General features: G+C 49.3%; 1 protein-coding gene across 1 annotated transcript; it reads left to right on the top strand.

The window, feature by feature from the left end:
- Positions 1 to 1,979: 1,979 nt before the first annotated feature.
- On the top strand, positions 1,980 to 17,196 carry LOC133115039 (polycomb protein suz12-B-like). Its single transcript, XM_061224751.1, has 16 exons — positions 1,980 to 2,798; positions 4,631 to 4,677; positions 4,829 to 4,893; positions 6,439 to 6,507; positions 7,377 to 7,426; positions 7,857 to 7,942; positions 9,573 to 9,804; positions 11,122 to 11,224; positions 11,455 to 11,560; positions 11,893 to 12,070; positions 12,526 to 12,614; positions 13,704 to 13,847; positions 14,246 to 14,403; positions 15,120 to 15,318; positions 15,846 to 15,925; positions 16,788 to 17,196. Exons 1-16 carry the CDS (start codon positions 2,612 to 2,614, stop codon positions 17,194 to 17,196), a joined length of 2,202 nt encoding a protein of 733 aa, XP_061080735.1. The 5' UTR covers positions 1,980 to 2,611.
- The last annotated feature ends 1,842 nt before the right edge of the window (positions 17,197 to 19,038 follow it).

The following is a 19,038-nucleotide window of genomic DNA, read 5'->3' as shown; positions in this document are numbered from 1 at the left end:
AGCTGCACAGATCTTACCGTGGGTACACTGGGGCTTGAAGCACAAACCTTCCAGCTCCCAGTCAAGCGCCTTCTGTACGGCCCTCCAAAGCTTGATCCTGTGAAATCAGCCGATTGGCTGTATACACCAACGCTGGTTCAGTCATAGATTGGATCACAGTAACAGGTTTCATACAGGGACACAAGAACAGTCTTCGGCTGTCATTCACGCACTTATCAAGAAACGTAGCTAAAATATCAGATGGCATACATATTAGGGCTAATTAAGTAATTAAGGCCAGAAGTTGGCGTGACAAAAACAAGCGAAAGATACAGCCCCTGTCCACCTTTGGGGTAAAGTGCGAGCAAACCTCACTGTAAAGCCACGTTTCTGCTGAATTTCTGTTTCTGTTTCTATGTGTCTGGTAAGCAGAATGATGACATGGAAGGTACTTAAATTTAGTTTCGTAAAATTTTGGACAATTTTGAGTGCGGGACGCGCGAGTGCGCTGAAAAAGGAAATGATGACAGAAGCAGCAAACTCAAATAGTTACAGTCTGTATTTTTTTTTTTTTTTTGCCATAGAAACTGCTGAATTAGCAGCTCTGTAAATGGCCCCATTTAATAAGGGAGGAAGGTTTTCTGTGTTCACTGAAGTGGGTCCAGTGCAGGAGCTGGGTTAAGAGTGGAAGTCTTTATGTCACGGTTGTGTTAATCACATTATATCCACCCTTGGAATTACCATCAACAAGGAATTACCATCATGACTTAAAAATAAAGGCGTAGGTATAATTATAATAATAATATACGATTATTAAGGTCTCACGGGACTGTGTGTTTGTGTTTACTTTCCCAATACACTACCTTCCACATCGCGTGGAACACATTTGTATCTAAACTGCAGTTTTTTTTTTTTATCTTGTCCTCACAAACAATCTCAGCTGAGGTGTAACAGTCGCCTGAGAGTCACTTCAGAAATCCCCCCCTCCCCCCCAAAAAAATAAGAAAAGAAAAGAAAAAACCGATGAATTTTCATGTTTGAACACAGCTGTGGTATGTCAGACTGTTCTGAAAACAAGTAATGCAATCGAAATGAGTGCTCGATTGCTTTACTGTAAGTCTGTTGGACTGAGGGGGAACTAACGGGTAAGCAAAGCATAGCCACTGCATAGTCAAGTCCGTGTGGTTTCTATAAGCCCCTTTATATGGTGGTGGCGGTGGTGGTGCTGAGGGGGAAGGTGTTGCGTAAGGGTAGCGGTAATCCTGAGCACACCAGCTACCAAGTGTATGGGATTACTTTCTGCTCTTTTACATATTGCAGTTCTGCACATTACTCCATCAAGAGATTTAACACGGGGAGGTAAGACCAGGGATGTGCCAACAGCCTCACATTTTTCATTGTGTGAAATTATTTTTTTTTACAATTATAACAATAATAAGGGGTGGGGGGGTGGGGTTATTACAGGGATATTCTGACAACACCTCCACAATTACAGGTGCTGCAAATTAAATGTTTGCATTTAACTTGCATCACGCCTTAAAGTTAAAGGACCCACACAGAACCCATATTTTATCACAAAAATAGCACTGTCAATGCCCACCCTGAAATCATGCTAATGCTCTATAAAAAATAGAATTTAAACATTGAAACGTGCTGCCGTTTCTATGAACGATTTCACCAGTTACACAAAAAGAAAATGCGTTAGCAAAGTGTACAGCTGAGCATTTAGCCATCTATAGGGGCGGTATAATTTGCCGGCCGCTGTGCCCATAATGCACCGTGCCTGTACACAGCGATTTCCCGCAAAATACTTTCAAAGGGAAAGTAGCGCGAGCGGCAAATTCTCCTCTCGAACAAACTTGTTTGTAGTGTCTGCGGGTGGATTGAAAACGCGTCAGACCAATCACAGTCGACAGGGCTCAGACAACCTCTTCTATTGGCTTAAATTTTGAAAGAGGGCGGGTAACGTGTTTACAGCAAGCCAGACTTGCCTTGTGCGCGAGGGAGTCAAACGGGAGTTCTGTCTGTTTTCGGGGGAAACGATGATCTTTACATATTTATTTTAAGCTGGAAAGCTGCTTCCTATGATGTAAATATATTTTCGGAAACCGATAAAAGTTGTATCAAATGCTTAAATTGGACCTGCATAGACATCGAAGGGATTTTTAGAGACAATATTTGCATCTCACCATTTGAAACCGCCTGCAACAATTATTTCATGGCTTCTCCCGAGCAACTGGCAATAGAGCTATTCGTATTTGGTCTGCTAGCAAGCTAGCTAGCTAAAGGACTTGGCTAGCTAGCTAGCTATCTAGTTGTTAGGTATTCTGAAAACGCTAAATAAATGGAGATTATTTCTCTCATTTCAAATTGAAAGATAGCTAGCTAGCTAGTTAGCTAAACCGCCATAAGAATCCCGCACATCTATTTCAACGTTATTTCTGACGTTATATATTTCTAAAGTCGGACATTAAACGTTAGCTACTAGCCAGCTAGCTGCACACTTTAGGTAGCTGGCCACTGCTTTTGCTAAAGAAGACTAGCTAGCTAGGTCTCTGTCCTTTGTTAAAAAAAAAAAAAAAAAAGGACTATCTGAATTATTCCCGTTATCTGTGCAATCCGCCGTTTTTCCATGGCTCCTCAAAAGCACGGCACGGGGAGTGGTGGTTCGGGTTCGGGTCCTGGTTTGGGTTGTGGTACTGGTGGTAAAGCCAATGGTGGTGTGTACCAGTCCTCCACTGTTGTGATGGCCCCGGTGAAGAAGCCGAAGATGGAACTCCTACAAGCCGACCATGAGCTTTTCCTCCAGGCCTTCGAAAGTGAGTTAACGTTTCCCGTCCTCAGACTTTATTTTGATTAGCTAATTATAAAAAAAAGTATCTAGCTACTACTAACCAGCTCCCTAGCATACCTTTAATTAATTTAACTTGGCTTGCCAGTTATCTAGGCTGGCTAGCTAGCTAAGTTGGCTGCGATATGGAGATCATGTGGTGTAGCTTGATGATGGCCAAGATCAACTTTAAATGCTTGTTTTAATGTCATATCATTGACTGCCTCATGATAAGCGCCTAACTGTTAGATGGAATCAGCGTGTTGTTGTTTTTTTAGCACGACCGACGAGCTCCTTTATTCAGTAATGCTGTCCGTGGCCAGCTTGCGAGTTAAATTAACTAACTATAGTTGGCATAATTAGCTAGTTACGGCTGTGCGGTTTACTTGCTTGATAGCTATTGCGCTTGTTCGCTATTTGGTTACTTCATCAGTCGGATAACTTCGCCAGTAAGCTTACACGTTGTCCTGCTGTTTTCGCTACCTCATGATGAGTATTTCATACTAATCATTAGTGTAAAGGTTATGCGCTTTGTGCAATAGCTCGCTCTCAACCTCAGGTTGTTAGGCTGTCGCTAACGTGTTCATATGAGCCAGCAGCTATACCATCCTGCAAGTAGTTGGTTAGTACTTGGATGGGAGACATAACTAAATTGCTGTCTAACGTGGTAGGGATGGGGAGGGGGGGCGCTTTGTGGTGGGGACACTGTGCGGTAGGAGACCCCGTCCTTCGGATGAGACATTAAAACTAGGTCTTGACTCAGTCTGGTCATTAGAGATCCCATGACGCTCTTCGCCAAGAGTAGAAGGTTCCCCGGTGTCCTGGCTAAATTGCCAACCCTGGCTCTTTCACCCTGCCACCTAATCATCCCCTGAGTGTCTAGAAAAGTGTAATATAAATGTAATTATTTCTATATTTATTGCTGTTATTGAAGCAGGAAACAAGTTGGCAAGCGTTTTATTTGGTAATTGGTTAGCTAGCTAAATACCAACTTGGTCTGCCATGCTTTAGGCAACTGTTACCTTAACTTTCTTGGTGCTGATAATTAGATTTTTAGCTAGCTAGGTAATGTTATCTGTAGAATGTAGGAACTAATTTGTGTTCACCTTTATGCTTTCAACGTAGCAATAATTTAAATATGTTAATATGTTCTTCACAAACAGACCTTGAATCGCTAATCAGTATGTTGATCCCCTGTCAAATAATATGAAGCATCTTCCCAGAGTTGGTAGATGGAAAAATCAATTCAATGGACTAATTCTCCTTGAATTATTTATATGTCGATATTTACACTCACTGTTAGTAAAAAAGGTTGGCTGAAATATAGACCCTATAGCTGAAGTATAGATCCTATAGCTAATTGCTTTAACCTGGGTCCCTCCCCTTGTGTATGTACCTTTCAAACCAAATGTCACCGTTCAAGCTGACAAGTCGATTAGTCAAGTGCCTCCCACTCCACACAGGGAGCTCTTCCAGGCATTTGGCAGACGCTCTCATCCAGAGCGACGTACAGTTGATTAGACTAAGCAGGAGGCAATCCCCCCCCCCCCCCCCCTGGAGCAATGCTGGATTAAGGGCCTTGTTCTCGGGCCCTTGGGCTGTGCGGATCTTATTGTGGCTACCCAGTCATGTACCTTGACCACTACGCTACAGGCCGCCCTAAGCACAAAGCTACAAATAAGTGGCATGTATTTGCAACAGTTCAGATGCTCGGCCTCAGGTACCGGTGCTTTATGAAATGCCCTTGACTGAGGGCTGTACCCGGGGGAAGCCTTTCGATGTGGAGGTAAACTGTGCTCACGCGTTTTCTCTCCTTTGCAGAACCAACTCAAATCTATAGATTCCTTCGCACCAGGAACCTGATTGCGGTACGTCGCTTAACTAAACACATTTCTGCAGTGCTTTCTCAGAACAAGTTTCTATGTATGTTTTGTCATAAGCCTGAGGTGGTTTTGTATCTCTTAGGCCGATTAACACTGAGCACAATTCATATTTATTTGTAATTTTTTTTTGTTTCAGCCCATTTTCCTGCACAGAACGCTCACGTACATGTCCCACCGGAACTCAAGAACAAATGCCAAAAGGTAAATGATTGTGCCAAACAGTATGATTTCTTTGGGTATTGTACAGTTTCTTTGCCTGTGCTTGCTGAATGGTACTGTACCTAATTGCCTGTTTTGCTGTTCATTTTTGGCAGAAAGCTAGCTACTGTTTTCTGACAGTTCAGCAGGTTTGAGTTGAATGCTAATGAAATTCATTAAAATGGTATGTTTGTCTTAGCCCATGTCTAAGAGGAACACCGTTGAGCAGAAATGTACAGTATCCAAAAGCTTTTTTTTCTTTTTTTTCTTTCTCCTCTGAAAGGAGACCTTTCCTGCTATAATGACTTCATATTGTGTGTGTGGTGGCGCAGGTTAGCACTGTTGCCTCGGAAGGAGGAGCTTTTGGGTTCGATTCCCAGCCGGCCAGATCCTCTCTGCGTGGTGTTTGCGTGTTCTCCCCGTGGCGGGCGGCCTTTAGCGTAGTGGTTAAGGTAAAGGACTGGGACACGCAAGGTCCGTGGTTCTAATCCCGGTGTAGCCACAATAAGATCCGCACAGCCGTTGGGCCCTTGAGCAAGGCCCTTAACCCTGCATTGCTCCAGGGGAGGATTGTCTCCTGCTTAGTCTAATCAACTGTACGTCGCTCTGGATAAGAGCGTCTGCTAAATGCCTGTAATGTAATGTGTCAGAGATGTATTCTGGGCCCAAACCTTTCAACGATTTAAAAGTTAGGAGTAGCACTTTAAAATCTATTCTGTGACTAATAGACTGTAATGAAGTGGCTGTAGTAATTTGATGAACACACAGGGTGCTGTGCCTGCTCATTTGCTTACTGTAGCCGAGGAGGGTTTTGCTTCCCCTCTCTGTGACCACGCTGCAGGGTCTGACTCATCAAAGAACTGGAACAGGTGTACTTCCTTAAGAATAATTCTGCCCGAAAATATCTTTTTTAAAAACCACCAAGCTGTGAGAAGTGCATGCACTTAGTGCCTACTACGGGAACCTGACCCTCCAGTCTGTAATGGAAGCAAGCAAAATGCCGGGCTGAATATTTTGTTGTGAATGCAGTCATTTTTAATTTACTAAGAGTACATTTTTTTTGATTTACTGGAGAGAAGGTGAATAGAAATCAGTGGAGCTTAGCCTCTGAGGTTAATTTCTACTCGTCTGCTATCAGTGTTTGCGGATGTTCTGAATCAACAACCTTGCGTTTTCCCTCTCCATTTGTAAATGGTAAATGATGATTTTTTTGGGTAATTTTATTCTCTGTAGATCTTTGCATAGCTTTGTGATAGTGGGGTTGGTTCATGGCAGGAGGTTAAACTGTGGTTTTGTACTTTATTTGATGCTTTTTATACATTAAAAGGTCTGATCAAACTCTCATCCAAATGTGTATGCCCTGTAAATATCAAATATCAGTTTTAATAACAATATTCGTTTTATTTATTTTTTGGCTGCAAATTCCTCTTTTGAAATAAGGGTTTTTTTTTCTGCAGATGATGACTTTATTTGTGTATGTACGTTTCGTGAGTGCGGTAGTGTGTAGACTGGGTTGCGTTAACCCCCTGATTTTGCATGTGGCTCCAGGAAGTCCTTTAAAGTGGACGACATGCTGTTGAAAGTGGAGAAGATGCGGGGGGAGCAGGAATCGCACAGGTAAGGGCTGTCGTCCGTTCACCCGTGTTTGTTGTCTCTACCTGCTGTCAGTCAAAACCGGGCCCTCTTGGGCTGCTTTTATTTGTATTTTGTCCCCGGACCTCTGGTCACAGTCGGCACCGGTACGGCTGGGACTCCCAACCGGGCTCACGCTCTGCTTTCAGAACCAGCGTCTTTACCGGAGCCCCAGAACCCAGTGTTCAGCTGTCTGCACCCCCCCCCCCCTTATCTATCTCTCTCTCTGCCCCTGTCTCTCTCTCTCTTCCCCTGTCTCTGTCTCTGTCTCTTCCCTGTCTCTGTCTCTCTCTCTTCCCCTGTCTCTGTCTCTGTCTCTGTCTCTTCCCCTGTCTCTGTCTCTGTCTCTTCCCCTGTCTCTCTCTCTCTTCCCCTGTCTCTCTCTCTCTTCCCCTGTCTCTGTCTCTGTCTCTCTTCCCCTGTCTCTGTCTCTCTTCCCCTGTCTCTGTCTCTCTTCCCCTGTCTCTGTCTCTCTTCCCCTGTCTCTGTCTCTCTTCCCCTGTCTCTGTCTCTGCCTCTTCCCCTGTCTCTGTCTCTTCCCCCCCCTCTCTCTCTCTCTCTCTCTCTCTCTCTCTCTCTCTCTCTCTCTCTCCCCCTGTCTCTCTCTCTCTCTCTCTCCCCCTGTCTCTCCCTCTCTCTCTCTTCCCCTGTCTCTCTCTCGTCACAGTCTACAATCGACTAGACTTAATAGTAGGCACAATGGGTACATTTTACAGTGTTAAAGTGCCACCAGACAACTGAATTTTGATTTAGTGAATTTAATAATAATTTGAACGTTTTAAAACTGAATGCTTGTATGATTTTAATCTCAGTTTCATAAACTTCAACTTTTATGATTACCTCTCTCTCTCCAGCCTGGCCTCCCACCTGCAGCTCACCTTCACCGGGTTCTTCCATAAAACAGGTAACTGCTCGTCGACGCTGAGGCTATGGGAGTGGGGAGGGGGCAGGAACTTGACCGGTTAGAGCAGGGATCATCAAATCACGATCCTCGACGACCGAGAACTGCTGGTTCTCCCTTTGCCTGGGAGTCACGTGTGACCACCCTCCCTTTACCTGGGAGTAGGGTGTGAAGACGGTATGGCCAAATTAGTAGTACTAATTGTTCTGTTCATTACTCGGGTGAAAACCAGGGAACCAGGGCTGGATTTTGGATTTTAAGGACCAGATTTGACATGGTTCCTGGCTTGGCGTGTAGTTTGCCTGGTGTAGTCGCACTCTGGATCCTAGTCTTCTCCGGATCCTTGGGGACAGGAGTTGAGTGAATGTTGCCAAGTTGGCCAAGTTTTTATTGATGTAGATATTTATTTTTGCTTGTTCTCTCTCCCCTGCAGAAAAGCCATCGCAAAACTCAGAGAACGAACAGCACTCTGTGTCTTTAGAGGTGCTGCTTGTCAAAGTCTGCCACAAAAAACGCAAGGTAAAGAACTGAGCGTACGCTTTCACTGTGTGGACACTGGCCCTACCTCAGCGTGTGTGTGAGTGTGTGTGAGTGTGTGTGAGTGTGTGTGAGTGTGTGTGAGTGTGTGTGAGTGTGTGTGAGTGTGTGTGAGTGTGTGTGAGTGTGTGTGTGAGTGTGTGTGAGTGTGTGTGAGTGTGTGTGAGTGTGTGTGTGAGTGTGTGTGTGAGTGTGTGTGTGAGTGTGTGTGTGAGTGTGTGTGTGAGTGTGTGTGTGAGTGTGTGTGTGAGTGTGTGTGTGAGTGTGTGTGTGAGTGTGTGTGTGAGTGTGTGTGTGAGTGTGTGTGTGAGTGTGTGTGTGAGTGTGTGTGTGAGTGTGTGTGTGAGTGTGTGTGTGTGTGAGTGTGTGTGTGTGAGTGTGTGTGTGAGTGTGTGTGTGTGTGTGTGTGTGTGTGTGTGAGTGTGTGTGTGTGTGAGTGTGTGTGTGTGTGAGTGTGTGTGTGAGTGTGAGTGTGAGTGTGTGTGTGAGTGTGTGTGTGAGTGTGTGTGTGAGTGTGTGTGAGTGTGTGTGTGAGTGTGTGTGTGAGTGTGTGTGTGAGTGAGTGTGTGTGTGTGTGTGTGAACCAGAGTCTGAAAAAAAGCAGCATCACTGCTACAGTGGACTCCAGAATTATTGAATACATGGTGTAAATTGTGGTTTATCTTAAAAATAAGCCAAATCTTCGAGTATGGTGTCGTAAAGACTTGTCGTTTGATCTTCTATCTTGATCTAGTGTGGAAAAACAGACAGACTTGTGACCCATTGATGCTTCATGGGCTAGTGAGCAGTGTTTTTCGGTCTGCAGGAGTGCAGTTTCTGTGCCATCATGTGGTACAAAATGGAGGCAGAGACAGCAGTAGGGAGAAGGGGTGATCCATATATGGGCATGAAGTCCCGACCAGTTCCGGACGCAGTGTGATTGACAGCCCAGGGCGGTACAGCCCATGACCTTGACATTGCAGATTAGTTATCCGTGCACTGAGGATACATGGGTTGAAATGATGCATTTGGATAATGCCCAGAATTGAAAACAAATTTTGTATTAAATCTGGTGACCTGCTAGGTTCTGACTTGTCTTCTGTGAAATCGTCCGGGTAAAGGCTGATTTATTCTTGGGTGACAAAGTGTCTGTGACTTGTCCCCGGACAAATCGTTATATAAATTTGACAGTTTTCACATCATGGATACTGGTTTACTACTAGGCTACTTGTTTTTTTATGAATGAATATGTTTTATTTACGAAGCTAGCTGGACTGGTATGAGCCGGTTGCAAAAGTTCGAAAAGCACAGTCTCTGAATTATAAATGCAAAATGTTCTGTCAGCAGTCACATTTTGTCACAAGACTCTTCGCCTTCAGCGAATTAGCCTTCTGGAGTCAGCCTGTAGCCTAGTGGCTAAGGTACATGACTGGGACCCGCAAGGTTTGTGGTTCAATCCCCAGTGTAGCCACAATGAGACCTGCACAACTGTTGGTCCCTGGAGCAAGGCCCTTAGCCCCACATCGTCTCCTGCTTGGTCTAATTAACGAAGTCACTTTGGATAAAAGCTTCATCTGAATAACACGTAATATCGTGAGTCCTCGACTTTGACTGTTTTGCGTCCCGTTTCCAGGACGTCAGCTGCCCGGTCAAGCAAGTGCCTACAGGTAAGAAGCAGGTGCCTTTGAACCCCGACGGCGGCCACACCAAGCCCGGATCGTTCCCCTCCCTGATGGTCTCCAGCAACGAGTTCGAGCCCAGCAACAGCCACACGGTGAAGTCCTATTCGCTGCTCTTCAGAGTGTCCCGCCCGGGGAGGAGGGACCTCAACGGCCTGGCCAATGGCGAGACCAACGAGAACATCGGCAAGTGCTCCTCTCCCGCCTCCCCCCCCCCTGAGTCCTCTCGACCTGGCCTTGAACAGCCACACGCGGTCCGCACCGTGCGGCATCGGCTCGGGAGACGGGAGCGGTCGCCCTGCGGTCGGAGGGTTTGCCGGTTCGATCCCCCGCCCGGGCTGTGTCGAAGTGTCCCTGAGCGAGACGCCCTAACCCTTAAACGCTCCTGACGAGCTGGTCGGCGCCTTGCGTGGCATCCGATCGCCGTCGGTGTGTCGGTGCGTGTGTGAATGGGTGAATGAGAAGCACCGATTGTACAGCGCTTTGGATAAAGGCGAGAGATAAATGCCAACCATTTACCATTTACACCAGACCGGGGTCAAATTACGTCACTGTTTTGGACTCTTCTGGGCAGCCTCTAGAGGTTGAGGTCCGTGGCTGCCACCTGGAAGGTTGGCTCGGCGCTGGCGTAGCCACAATAAGATCTGCCCAGCTTTTGGGGCCCTTGAGCAAGGACCTTAACGCCACACTGCTCCGGGGGGGGGGGATTGTCCTCTGCTTAGTCTAATCAACTGTAAGTTGTTTTGGATAAAAGCGTCGGCGAAATAACAAATTAATTCACAATTTTCAGCTTTTTTACGGAATTTGTCTGGTGTGTACTGGTCCCTCGGAAAAAACCCGGCCTCTTGGTTGGCTCGGTTGGACCGGGGATGTTCAGTCGAGCGCAGAAACGTATTCGTACCCAAAGCGGTCACGTATTTCACCGAGGCCCCCCCCCCCCCCCCCCCCCCCCCCCCCCCCCAGTCATTTTTGCTTCAGTTCCCCTCCATCCTTTCAGAAATGTGTGGGTGGAGCACGAGGCCCCGAGTACCTCACGATCGAGCCTCTCATTCCGCTGATCCTTCCTGTGCTTTAATTGGCCGTTTCCATCCCATTCCGTTCCACTCCACTTCAGAACATTATGGAACATCTTATTCATTTAATTTCGTGCATTAGTGAAAGGGATTTCACTGAATGAAGTGACCCTGGCCCACGTCATTCGGCGTGTTTTGCTTCTGCGTTCATTTTTCAAGCACACAGGCTTACCCCGGGCCTTAATGGGCCGGTCCATTCACGTTGTCCATTCACACAGCTGCGTATTCTGCTGAAGCCCCTTGAGTCGAGTGCCTTGAGTGTCCATTGCGTTCGTCTGCAGATGGGACAGTCCCTCCTCTCTTCTCTGTCGAAGGGCTTAAAGTTCTCGGCGATATCTTTTGTCACTGTTCCTTGTCGTTCCTCTGCCATCCACTTGAAGGGTTTTGAGAGCCGTATATTTATACGTTTCTCTAAATGTACTTTCCTCAGATGTCACGGAGGAGCTTCCGAACAGGAAGAAGAGGAACGCCTCCCATCGAGAAGACGGGGAGACCACCTTCGTCGCCCAGATGACGGTCTTTGACAAGAACAGGTAGCTGACGACCTTGTCTTGAGTTTATCTGTTGGCTGGGGGATTCTGAGTAATGCACTGTTGCTGGGGATTCTGGGTAATGCTCTGTTGGATGGGGGATTCTGGGTAATGCTCTCGGGGATGCTGGGTAATGCTGTCAGCTGGGGGATTCTGGGTAATGCTCTCGGGGATGCTGGGTAATGCTCTGTCAACTGGGGGGTGCTGGATAGACGTGTCCCGTGTTGTTCCAGGCGTTTGCAGTTGCTGGACGGGGAGTATGAAGTGTCCATGCAGGAGATGGAGGACTGTCCCGTCAGCAAGAAGAGAGCCACGTGGGAGACCATTCTGGATGGGAAGGTCTGTGTCTGTCTGTGTCTGTCTGTGTCTGTCTGTCCCCCGTATGTTTGCGTTCCTCAAGCGCGTGGTTGAATCTGAATGCATGTACACTTCTACAGGCGCTAGGTCCTGAGCGTGACACCTAGGTCTATCGTGACGCTCAGGTCTATCGTGACGCTCAGGTCTATCGTGACGCTCAGGTCTATCGTGACGCTCAGGTCTATCGTGACGCTCAGGTCTATCGTGACTGTGGCTGGATGCTGTAGCTATTGTTGTGGATTCTGTTACGAGTGCTGTCGAACTGTATTGCCATCTAAAGTTGACGCTGGACCCCCCCCCCCCTCTTCCCGCAGTGGCTGCCCCCGTTCGAGACCTTCTCTCAGGGCCCCACGCTGCAGTTCACCCTGCGCTGGACGGGCGACTCCGGCGACAAGTCCACCGCGCCCGTGGCCAAACCCCTCGCCACCCGCAACTCGGACACCAGCCCCGCGGAGAGCCGCCCCAGCGCGGTCAAACCCGCGCAGACCGTAGGTGAGGAGAGGGGCCGGGCCCTGCGTCTGTCTGTCTGTCTGTCTGTCCGTCCGTCCCACGGTCCTGTTTCTAGATTGTTCTGCACATAGTCACTTATCGGGCGAGTCTGTAAATGTCTTACTCAGTTTTGATGATTAATTTTTTCTTCTCTCCCTCCATCTCTCTCTCTCCCTCGCCATGTCTCTCCCTCGCTCTCCCCATCTCTCTCTCCACCTTCTTCTCTCCACCTCTTTCTCTCTCTCCACCTCTCTCCCTCCATCTCTCTCTTCCTCGCTATGTCTCTCCCTCACTCTCCCCACCTCTCCCTCTCTTAGTACATTAGTAAATTTTGCGATAGTGTACACTCAGAAACAGGAATGGAAACCACATTGTGGTAAAGACAATGCCGAGTGTGGTTGTGTCGATGAGTAGGCTATATGAAAATAATAAAACCACAATAACGCTCTCTCCTGCAGCTGTTAAAGACTCCATTAGCGCAGAGATCCAGGCCAGGAGGGAGCACATCTCCATTGAGCCTCGACAGAAGCTGCGCATATTTTATCAGGTGAGAAACACACTCTCACGCATTCTCACACACACACACACTCGCACGCACGCACACACTCATACTCACGCACGCACTCACTCTCACTCACTCTCTCTCACTCTCTCACTCTCTCACTCTCTCACTCTCTCACTCACTCACTCACTCACTCACTCACTCACACGGAAACTGTTTCAAGTATTAAGAGCTTCTTTTTCTCAGATTTTCTCAGCAGTTCACTGTCATCAATTATTGATTTGACGACAGGATATTAATGAATATTTAACTTCATCCTCTCTGCACGCGTCGTCATCGATCGGTCAAGAAAAGACATGTATTTCTCAGTGATATTCTTCCAATGCATTAGCCATTAAAAATGCGACTGGTTCCTGGTTCATATTGCACTCTGGTCCTGTAGTGTGGAAAACCAGTGCAGGTTTGGCTGTGTGCCCTCCATCTTTAACACGCGTCTCATTAATGATGCATGTGTCCACTGGCAAGAAATTCAAACTGGAGCGACTTTCTGCATTATCGACGGAATCCATGTCGCTCGATCTGCTAATTGAAAAGCGGGGCCTTGGGCCGTTGACATAAACAAGCACACGCTGTCGGTGCATGATGGGTATGTTTACGTTTACAACTGGGTTTAGATCTTGGCCTCCGTTTGTGTTCTGATCCATGTATACAGGCAGTGATGGGGGGTTTTTTTTGGGTTCTTCCAGAACTCCCCTTGCTTTCCGTTGCCAGTAGCGGTTGTCACATCAGCATTAAAACGTTCCAAGTGAAATCCGTTCTAATTGCGCGTTCGACCTCACGCCTTAGAGCCGGGGGTGTCAAACTCCAGTCCTGGAGGGCTGCAGTGTCTCCTGGCATTTGCGGTTTCCTTTCAATCCGCAGCCAGTTGAAACAAGGCCTCGAGAACCAGGCGTGTGGACTCTTCAGCCAATGAAAGCCTTTTAAAAAATGCATCTCTCGTGCCGAAACGCACCAAAAACCGACACTGCGGCCCTCCAGGACCGGAGCTTGACCACCCCTGCCTTAAAGGGTAGAAACATAATCGGGGGGTGGGAAGCTGTTTGAAGTAGCCGTTTGAAATGTCGCCCCCTGCAGTTCCTGTACAACAACAACACCAGGCAGCAGACGGAGGCCCGGGACGACCTGCACTGCCCCTGGTGCACGCTGAACTGCCGCCGGCTCTACAGCCTGCTGAAGCACCTCAAGCTCTCCCACAGCCGCTTCATCTTCAGCTACGTGGTGAGAGCCAGCGGGGGGCGCTCCTCCCTCCCGTCGAACCGTCCCCCGGGTGTCCCCGATGCCCCCGGGGCTGTGACGGGGTATCCAGTATTTCGGATGAGACCCTAAACCGAGGTCCTCACCTCACTGTGATCCCATGACGCTCTAACCCTCGTCTCCGGGACTTTTCCTGATTCATTTATTAATTTGGCAGTAGCCAAACTAGGCAGGCATGGGCTTGGTTAGCACTTGGATGGGAAACTTAAGTTGCTGCTGGAAGTGGTGTTGGTGGGGCCAGCCATTGACGATCTTTCCTCCGCTTAAATTTTCTCCAATGGATGGATGTGGTTTAAGTTCTGTGGTAATGGAGTGTTGGGGGGGGCGGGTCCTTGTTCTGACGCTGCCTCCTGATTGGCCAGCCTCACGCGAAGGGAGCCAGGATAGACGTGTCGATTAACGAGTGCTACGACGGCTCGTACGTGGGGAACCCTCAGGACATCCACAGCCAGCCCGGCTTCGCCTTCAGCCGCAACGGCCCCGTCAAGAGAACCGCCGTCACGCACGTGCTGGTGTGCAGGTCAGAGCACACACACTTACACACACACACACACACACACACACACACACACACACACACACACACACACACACATACACACACACACACACACACACACACACACACATATACACACACATACACACACTCACACGCTCACACACATACATACACACACACACACACACGCACACGCATACACATACACACACGCATACACACACACGCACACGCATACACATACACACACGCATACACATACACACACACACACACATGCATACATACACACACACACACACACACACACACACACGCGCGCTCACTCACAATCACTCACACATACTCACACATGCATACACAGGGACAGCCGTCACCCACGTGCTGGTCTGCAGGTTAGAGCACATACGCTCACACACACACACACACACACACACATATACACACACATACACACACACACTCACATCCTACAGGGACTCAGACTCCCTTTGGCGGTGTGGGGCATTGGGGAAGGTGTGGGGGCGTTGGGGAAGGTGTAGGGGCGTTGGGGAAGATGTGGGGTGTTGGGGAAGGTGTAGGGTGTTGGGGAAGGTGTGGGGTGTTGGGGAAGGTGTAGGGTGTTGGGGAAGGTGTGGGGGGTGATGGGGAAGATGAACGAGGCGGTTTGGGGGTGCAGCTCCTGGGCGGCTGTCTCAGGGCCCTGTCTGTCCGTCCGTCCGTCCGTCCCACAGGCCCAGCCGCACGAAGCCCAGCCTGTCGGAGTTCCTGGAGTCGGAGGACGGGGAGCGTGAGCAGCAGCGCTCCTACACCAGCGGACACAACCGCCTGTACTTCCACAGCGACAGCTGCATGCCCCTGCGCCCGCAGGAGATGGAGGAGGACAGCGAGGACGAGAGAGACCCCGCCTGGCTGAGAGAGAAGACCCTCACGGTGAGAGAGAGAGCGTCTCACTCACTCACACACACACACACACACACACACACACACAGACCACATACATACACACACACACACACCGAGACCATCTCACACACACACACACACACACACACACACACACACACACACACACACACACACACACACACACAGACCCTGCCTGGCTGAGAGAGAAGACCCTCACGGTGAGAGAAAGAGAGCGTCACACACACCGAGACCATCACACACACACACACACACACACACACACACACAGAGGGACCCCGTCTGGCTGAGAGAGAAGACCCTCACGGTGAGAGAGAGAGAGAAAGACCATCACACACACACACACACACACACACCGCACACACACATGCACACACACACTCACACAGAGAGTGTCACACACACATACACACAGAGAGAGAGAGCGTCACACACACACAAAAGTTGTTTAAAAAAATGAATGTGTCTTATAATGTCAAGGTTTTACAGTAACATGATCCTCTGTATAGTGACCGTGTCTTTCCCCCCCACAGCAAATAGAAGAGTTCACCGATGTGAACGAGGGGGAGAAGGAGGTGATGAAGCTGTGGAACCTCCACGTGATGAAGTACGGGTATGTGTGGTCTCGCGCTGTCTGTCGAAACGCTGAAAACTCCACATAACTATTTCAGCCTTTCATAGAATCCCGTCTTAAACATTTTTCTGGTCATTTCGTGTTCAAAGGCGCTTTACAGAGTTAACCAAAGGGAGGACAAAAAATAGGAAATTCCAGCCCTGAGCCGCCCCCAGATAGCACAAGGTGAACTCCCTTGTGGGGGACTTACCTTTTGTAGACGTGTGGTCACCCACTGTATTCCCCCCGCCCCCCCACTCTGCCACCTGAGGCAGACTGTTGCCTCGTGGCTAAGGTGCATGACGGGGACCTGGAAGGTTGTTGGTTTAAGCCCCGGTGTAGCCATGATGAGATCCAGGCAGCTGTTGGACCCTTGAGCATGGCCTTTAACCCCTCATTGATGCTTGGGTTCTGCACTGTGACGCTTGTACATATTTAATTTGACTGTTTTTTTTTTTGTCTGTGTTTGACACTATGGGTAATGGGTGTTTGAGATATAGTGTTTTGAGTTTTTGTTGTAACAGGTCTCAGGTTTTCGTTGTAGGAGATCTAGTGAGGCCACCTGTTAAAGGGGGCGACAAGGCTCAGGCAGTAAGAGCAGTCGTCTGGCAGTTGGAGGGTTGCAGGTTCGATCCCCCGCCCGGGCTGTGTCGAAGTGTCCCTGAGCAAGGCACCTAACCCCTAAATGCTCCTGACGAGCTGGTCGGCGCCTTGCATGGCAGCCAATCGCCGTCGGTGTGCGAGTGCGTGTATGAATGGGTGAATGAGAAGCATCAATTGTACAGCGCTGTGGATAAAGGCGCTATATAAATGCCGACCATTTACCATTTTAAAGGATGATAAAAATATTCTTCCTCTCCAGGTTCATCGCGGACAACCAGATGAACCAGGCCTGCATGCTGTTCGTGGAGAAGTGCGGGCCCTACATCGTGGAGAAGAACCTGTGCAGGAACTTCCTGCTGCACCTGGTCAGCATGCACGACTTCAACCTGGTGAGCATCGTCACCATCGACCGGGCCATGGAGCGCATGCGCGCCATGCAGCCCCGCTCCGGCCACCAGGGGGAGCCGCTGCCCCCGCCCGCGGAGAACGGCCACGCGCCCTGCGCCGACCCGCTGCGTCACTACGACAACCACGAGGAGCGCGCGGAGCGCCACGAACACCAGGAGGGGGAGGAGGGGGAGGGGGAGGAGGAGCGGGAAGTGGACGAGGGCGAAGACGAAGCCTCCCTGCCAGGGGCTCCCAAACACAGCAAGCGCCAGAAACTCTGAAGCTCCACCTGGCCCCTCTCCCTCCCTCCTGTAAACCCCCCACCCCCTTTCCTCCTCCATGTGACTCGGTCAGGCTCTTCGGGGGGGGGGTGGGCTTGTGATTGGCTGGACGGGAGAGTGGGGGGGAAACTCGTTCCGAACGGGCTTCTTGGGTAATCTCGGCTACGTGAGGGTCAGGTCAGCCCGGCTCCAAACCGCCGGATTCCGTTCGGTCCCGCCGTCAGGAAAAGGGGTCGTCCGCCGAACCCATTAGCCACAGCCACAACGCTTCCGTCTCGGTTTCTGCGTCTGCGTAGTGAAAACGAACGACGCGGCGAGAGATGGACGTTAATGCGTTCGGGAAGACGAAGGATGCAATGAAAGATTGTTTCGGATCAGAGTGTTTTTCGTGCGGTCGTCCTGCTCTCTCTGCCAACCCCAGTGATCATGATGCGTTTCAGCACTTCCTGTTGTAGGGGCCCGTTTGGAAAGATGCAACTATTTCTTTTTTTTTCTTTTTTAAATATATATATTTTGAATAGAAAGAAACGCAAAGATTTTGACTTTCTGCTGACTTTTGTTCTTGTTCATCGAATGGGGTCGTGTCTGATGCGTTCTTGAAAACTTGAACTTCTGTGGGTTTTTTTTTTGGTTTTTTTTTTGTACATTTTGTTTAGTTTGTTGCAGTTTAGAGACGGTCCCTTCGTGGCATCTGTCCGCCGGACTCTGGAATGCCGGGACAGCCATGCCCTGCCGCACCCTAACTCTATCCTGGACCCTCGGCACCCAAGGACCCCCCCAAGGGTCCCCAAAGAGGAGGACAGTGAAGCCCACCCCCCCCAACCCCCCCCCCCTCTGCTTATGCAAGGCCCCGGTCTGCCCCCCCCCCCCCCCCCCAAATTCACAGGGTATTTTGGTGTAATGCGAAATTCCTTTGCCAGAATTCCTCCTGCCATGCACGGAATACCCAATATGTTTACAGGTCTCCCTGCCCTGCCCTTCACGGTCTTTGGTCCGTGCCGTTGTTCTGGCTGTGCCTGGCACTCGTCTGCCGTTTCAGCCCGGTGCTGCGGTCTTCCTCCTCCCATTGCATTACATTACATTATTGGCATTTGGCAGACGCTCTTATCCAGAGGGCCGTACAGTTGATTAGACTAAGCAGGAGACAATCCTCCCCTGGAGCAATGCAGGGTTAAGGGCCTTGCTTAAGGGCCCAATGGCTGTGCGGATCTTATTGTGGCTACACCGTTTACCTTAACCACTACGCTACAGACCGCCGCTCCCAGTCTTCCTCCTCCCGTTCCTTGGGTTGTGGGGTTTGGGGGGCTTGGTGAGCGATGGCTTGCCCTCCGTGTCCGTGGCGCCCTCACTCCTTCCCTCCTTCCCTCCCTCCCTCCTTCCTTCCTTCCTTCCCTCCCTCACTCCCTCCCTCCCCCTCTCTCCATTGCTCTCTTGCCATATCTCACGCATATTCACATCACGTCTGGTTTTAAACTGGTGTGACCACCACCCCTCCCCCGCCACCCGTTTTGTTTAGTTTTTTCTTCCATGTCTTAGTACCTATAAACCTATTAGAATGTATACACAGTATATATATATATGTATATATGTGCGTGTATATATTAATTAAAAAAACAACATTGGTTCTCTCTTGCTCACCATGAGTATATTGGATTGTAAAATTGTGGGTGTTGTAAGGGCAGGATTGAGGGTTGTCTTCTGAAGTGACGAGGCTTTGAATGGCATTTAAACTAACCGCAGACCAAAGCGGGGTACGGGGGGGTGAGGGGGCGCATTTCAGCCTCTGTTCTCTCACTGTTTGTGATCCCGACACGCCAGACCTCCAGCGATGTCCATCGGGGT

This window comes from Conger conger, chromosome 16 (genome assembly GCF_963514075.1).
Source record: "Conger conger chromosome 16, fConCon1.1, whole genome shotgun sequence".
NCBI lineage: Eukaryota > Metazoa > Chordata > Actinopteri > Anguilliformes > Congridae > Conger > Conger conger.
The sequence above is the reverse complement of the archived record's forward strand: the minus strand, read 5'-3'. Positions and strand labels throughout refer to the sequence as shown.